The sequence below is a fragment of the Cupressus sempervirens genome, chromosome 6 (genome assembly GCF_028749045.1).
Source record: "Cupressus sempervirens isolate cs-2001-9-10 chromosome 6, ASM2874904v1, whole genome shotgun sequence".
Classification (NCBI taxonomy): Eukaryota; Viridiplantae; Streptophyta; class Pinopsida; order Cupressales; family Cupressaceae; genus Cupressus; species Cupressus sempervirens.
Window position 1 is genome coordinate 37230229 of NC_143123.1, and position 6000 is coordinate 37236228.

General features: G+C 33.7%; 1 protein-coding gene across 2 annotated transcripts in view; it reads right to left on the reverse strand.

Annotated features, from left to right (window-relative positions):
• Positions 1–3795, reverse strand: part of LOC149550982 (small ribosomal subunit protein uS8my-like) — a 57426-nt gene extending 53631 nt beyond the window's left edge. The window contains exon 1 of one of the 2 annotated variants that reach the window (XM_089786528.1): positions 3411–3771. In XM_089786528.1, coding sequence (XP_089642654.1) covers positions 3411–3540 — 130 coding nt within the window. In that variant the 5' untranslated portion in view covers positions 3541–3771. Of the gene's footprint in view, positions 1–3410 lie in introns of both variants that reach the window. The other variant, XM_089786527.1, reaches the window with a different exon arrangement.
• Between the last annotated feature and the right edge of the window lie 2205 nt (positions 3796–6000).

Consider the following 6000-nt stretch of genomic DNA (forward strand, 5'->3'; position numbering starts at 1 on the left):
GCAAGGATCCACTATCAATTACTTGTGTCGAGTTTGTTTGAGACTTGGCTTGACAAGGCTGAATAGAAAACAAGTTTCTCAAAATCATGTTCTGTATTAGCTTTTCCAACCTCAACAAAAGATGATTCTTGTTTTGTTCTATTAGGGCACTTGACTGTATAATGTCCATATTGATCACATTTGAAACATTGTATTTGAGATATATTAGTCCTCTTCTTGGAAGGTCCCTTTCCATATGTATTTTTCTTTCTTTAATAATTCTTCTTCTTTACTTTCTTATGAGAGTGTGTGTTTAATACATAAATATCCTCATTTATAGGATTTTGGATGTTTCCTATTGTCATTTGCTTGGATTCTTCTTGTAAGCAATCTATTCTCAACCTATCAAATTTATGAAGTTTTCACCATACACTTATTCCCTGAATAAATGATTCCCATGATGATGGGAGGCCACCTAGAATGTTAACTCTTTGCTATCAATTTGATTTCTAACTGTTGAAAGTTGATCTTTTAATTCAATAATCCTCATAAAGTATGCAGGGTCAGATTCTCCCTTATTCATTTCTACCCGAATTATGCTAGTGTTGTTTATTTCATATGTATTTTCAAGAGATTTAAACATTTGATATGAAGTATCCCATTTTGATAGAATAAGAACAATGTGGTCCCTAACTGCATCCACAATTATTTTCATGGCCTTTTCATTGTTCTTGATCCATTGAGTTTTCTTAGGATCATTCTCAAGTTCAGGTTTGCTTTCTCTCATAAATGAATCTAGTTCATTTTCTTTCAATATCATCATGACTCTAAGCTTTCATGGAACGAAGTTGGTTGCTCCTTCAAGACAATTCTCAAAACTGATTACACTTGACATTATGAAACTAATGGAATGTGATTGTTCTTAAGAGAGGATTTATAATTTTAGAAATCTGAATTCTCAATCTAAATGGATCTTCCTTAGCAAGGCTCTGATACCATGTTAAAGATGACTAGATTTATTGCAGATTTAGAAATGTATATCTTTTCAAAATTCTCTTGAACAATGTTCTTACTAACTAATTGTTTCTATTGCAGATTATAATTAGAATGCAGATAAGTATTATTTTTACAATGATTCTGAAATAATATTCATAAGTTCTGATTATTATATGTGTAAGACTGAATATAGATGAAGATCGAATACTAGAAAGGCTCTGCACATTTGATATTTGTGATTGCCTTCTAGACCGATCAGGACTGATTATATATATGTTCAATTTGAGACAGGACTGATTATATATATGTTCAATTTGAGATATGACAGTGAATAGTCATGTCTCTAAGTGAGTGGAGACATGCCTAGTCAGTGGCATGTAACAACACTTAATTTCCTTAATAGTGCCGATTCAAATTGACACTAAATGCATTCATAACTAATGCACACTGTTATCAGTAATCAGAACATATGTATAATCAGACACAGGTCTGATTTATTATGAATAATATTTACTCATTGATTCATACAAATGGCAAACATAAATCGATCAATTACAGATCGATCAAAACAGATTTATATTTGGATAATATATGATGTTTCTATCTGAGTTTATGAATGATAATTAATTTCAAAAAAAGAGATCGATATAATGATGTAATTTCAAACTTTTAAATATGTACATATATGTGTGTGTGTGTGTGTGTGTGTGTGCATATAATTATATCGTTGTATTGATGATTTTTCATTCATAATCATTTGACCGAAGCTATCATTTTCAACAAAATCAGTCAGCAATGGGATACAAGAAGAGGATTAATCAGATAAAACAAGGAATAGATCACTAAAGCAGCAGCAGCCATCCATCCAAAAGGACAAATACCTTATCAGAGGCATCAATTAGTTTTGAAAGGCAGTGATTAGGTTAAGGAAGGACACTTCTAATCCCATACTTTCACAATCTTAAGGAATGATGTAACTCAAACAACACCAATCATTCAAGGAGAACAACAAACAATGGAGACAGACATATATTAAATAAGCAACAGTTAAGCTCTATAGTCCAGACATGAAGGAAGAATGAAGAAGCTCAATCCTTGTTGAGGGAGTGGCAACTCCCCAAGGGTCACCTCTCTTCATGGCAATATCAAGGCTTGTCAGGAAGAACCACAATGGGAAATAGCATCAATGAAAAGAATCAATCCTATTAGCATAGGGACTCATAATATGCAAATCAGTTCATCGGATGTCAGTAATTTGCCACATAGACATATCAAAACAGGGATTTCTATCTATAGCAAGCAATATCATTCTTGTTCAACAAGGGTAGACATGAGATGTGGCTTAGATGCTTAATTTACTCACTACTCCTTGGAATACCTCACTAGGTACGCCCCTTCACTTGGATGGCAAGAGGCCTGTGAGCCTAAGAGAGATGGTTATTGGCTCTAGGGCCTAGAGTAGAGGCTTGATGGATCATGGACTCCTCACCAGGTTCACCCCCTCATCTAGATGGCAAGAGCCACATAAGGCCAAGATGGATGGCTATCTTCTCTTGGACCTATTGTAGAGGATTAATGGATTATGTACTCCTCGCTAGGTACACCCCCTCATATGGATGGCAAGAGCCACATGGCCTAGGGTAAAGGTTTTATTAAGGTACCCTAATAAACCCCTTATCTTGCCTCTCCTATAGTTAGATTCCATCAATAAATTGAATATACCTTGTGGCTAAGATAATGTTCCTAACTCTAGATGAAATAATCTATATTTTTTATATCTATACTAAGGAAGATCCATATTGTGGATGATGATTTCCTAAAATATTCCAGGATCTAAAATTAGAGCATCTACAAGAAGGGACGTTGCAATAGTGTCATCCATTGCCATCCCAGCTCTCCAGAAAAGACAATCTACATTCCGACTTGAGCAAACGCATTTATCATGTTCTGATTCCAAAATGTGCATAACGCAATAGGGCAAATGGCTCCAATGATCTATGGAACAACCATGTACGAATTTGTATGGAATAACTATGTACGAATTTGCAGAAAAACTTAACTAGGTTAAGGGATATATCAAAAACTGGAATGAATCTTTAATTGGCAATGTCTTCTCTCGCCTCGGCACCATTAAAAACTGCTTGCGAAATTTCAAATAGCAATTCAAGGCCGAGGTAGACTCCTCTCCTTGAAAAGAAAGAACAGAGAAGCATACATAAACTTGTCACAGCTTAGCAAAAGAATATAACGACGCAAGAATCCAACGTTGACTGGATCAGAAAGAGGAGACATCAATAGCACGGTGTTCGGATTAACTCCAAGTGATGAGGAGCCCTATTATTGTATGGCTTCTAAGTATGACTAGAGTTTGCTCAGAAATAAGAGACATGAGAGAACTCGACTAAAATCCATGGATGCTTAAGGAGAAAACTTACCTCGATTTTTCATGATATTGAGAAAATTGGCCATGAGATTGGAGACGGGCTGGAGCTCAACCTTTCCAAAGCCTCTTCTTTCTGCATTCATTATTTTACTCAGTGCCTCGTTCAAAATGCGAAGACCCATGACTTTGCTCTCAATCTGGGCAAGGGTTGAATAGCCGACCAAAAATCTTGGAACCGTATTGCTGTTGTTCCAAATACGCACCAACTGCGCTTCTATATTGCCCTTCTGTGTGTTTTCCAGAGAGAGATCAATGTTTTAAATTTTGTATTTGATTGCAGCCTAAAACCCCAAGTTACCTTTTGTACTGGTGGAAAAATTTTGTATTTGATTGCAGCCTAGAACCGCAAGTTACCTTTTGTACTGGTGGAAAAGGTATCCGTTGGGCATTTCTTATCTTCTAGTATTTTTTTTGTGGGCATGTGTGCTTAAGGTTAGAGTGTGATCTTATGAGGGAGCTCCCTCTAAGAAAATATTTTAATTTTTTAAGTAGATGGTCTCATAAATTTTGTGTTCTAGTTTATTATGGAAGTCGGTGATTTTATTAAGTATTATTAAGCATGTTGATTGAAGTTAAGTTCTTACTTTTAGTATGAATTTTTTCAATTTCAATGAATACTAATTTGTCGTCTTCAAATGTAAGGGCTACAAATTCTTAGGACAGATTCTAAATTTTTCAACCCACTTTAATTTGTAGTTCTAAAACGCAGGAGCTACAATTTCTTAGGGAATATTCTAATTTATTTATTTATTCTATGGGTAATAGGCCTAAGTCAAGATCAATTTGTATTCATTGTTATAATTAATTATTAAGTTTGAGTAGATTGGAACCCAAGATTTCTAGATAAAAGGCTCACAATTTACTATTGTTTTGTAAGCTTTTGCCTAGGGAAGATTATAATTAGTCATATAGCAATTTTTGTTTTTCTTCCATAGGACCTATTAGTCCTTGAAAATAGATCTTGAAGCCCCTCCATGGGAACCCACCCCTGTAAGAGTTGTGGATTTCACAAGGTATTTTTTGATTGTCTAATTTTCACATATTTAGACTATCTTCAGCAATAAGAGCACCATAAGAAGCCTCATTTTTAAATAGTTTGCACTTCTTAAATTGGGTAACTAATAGTTTTGGGAGAAGAAATATCAAATTAAGGCTAAGAAATTTACTCGTTAGCCATCTAGGGGTTCCTCTTTCATGGCACTAAGAAGAAGTTGAAGATGGGTGAGAAGATTGTGACCAATCATAACCTCTACACTATGAAGTATGACGTTTAATATGTCTTGAGCATTCTAACTTATTTAATATCCACACCCTTGCTAAGGGGATTGGTTATTGTTACCAAATAGAAGAGAGGTTGCTAGCACTCTAACAACTATATAAGTTACATTCTCCCATTTATCAAGGAACACCTAAGGGTGAGTTATTTCAAGTGCAATCTTATTATCTCATACTTATATCTACATTAACACACTATAGCATATTGTGGATTTAGAATACATAGAGAAATTACTATTCATACTACATATAAAAATAAAATTAAAAGGAGGTAATCTTTTAATTTTTTTCAAATGTTAAAATGGGGTTTTTACCCTAAGAGTGTGTCATGCCTGGGTGAATTTAAATTTTTTAATTTGATCCGGTTTCATTTTTTTAGTAAAACTTATTAGTGTAGATTTTAATGTGATTTCTTCACCAGATAATGACTAATAAATTGTTACTAGAATAACAATTTCCATTTATGACTCAAAGACAAAATCCCTTCATACGATGAGGGTTTCAAAAAAATTATGTACCTTTAAGTTAAAAATATACAAAGGAAAAGAAAAAAATATAGTAAAACCCTAATAGTAGACACACAATTATCAACTTAAATTTTACAAACTTATTGCAAATTACAAGAGGGTTTACATAAAAGCTAAAAATTGCATTCCTAAAATTGTATGATAAAACGTTCTTAATATGTAAAAATGATGAAAGAAGTGCAATTAATCCCCACATATGAAAAGACGGGGTGAATCAACATTTTCAAATGCAGGTACCAAGAAATGATTGCATTCTTTTGAACATCAACTGTCTAGTTGATAAATGTTTGAATAGATGACTAATAGTTTCCAAAATAACAAAAATAATTACCAAATCAATATAGGGAAATTTTCAAGAAGTCATGAAAATCTTGTATTTGTATTCCTTATGTCTTACTTTGATCCTTCTTTCTTATAATGTGCCTATTAATTTGAGATCCTTGTGCTATATTTGGTGTCTGCCAAAATTTGGTGCACTTCTTGACTACCTCTTTATTGGAGTCTATGGTCTCAAAAAGAACTCTTCTTTATGTTGCAGCAGAGTCTCTAATACTTATTTTGTGTGTTTATCCTTACTTCTCTGAGGAGATGCAACAGAGAAGAGACCTTCATTTTCAATTTCTTCAAGAATGCTAATAAAGTTATCCAAGATATTTTTGTCTTAAGACCTACGTTCTTTTTTTGATGCTTTTTCTTTCCAACCATTTTCTTCTGTGACCTTCACTTTCTGTGCCTTTTTTTTGTTTCTTGTTATTCCTTCTACATATGTTTGATGTCTTT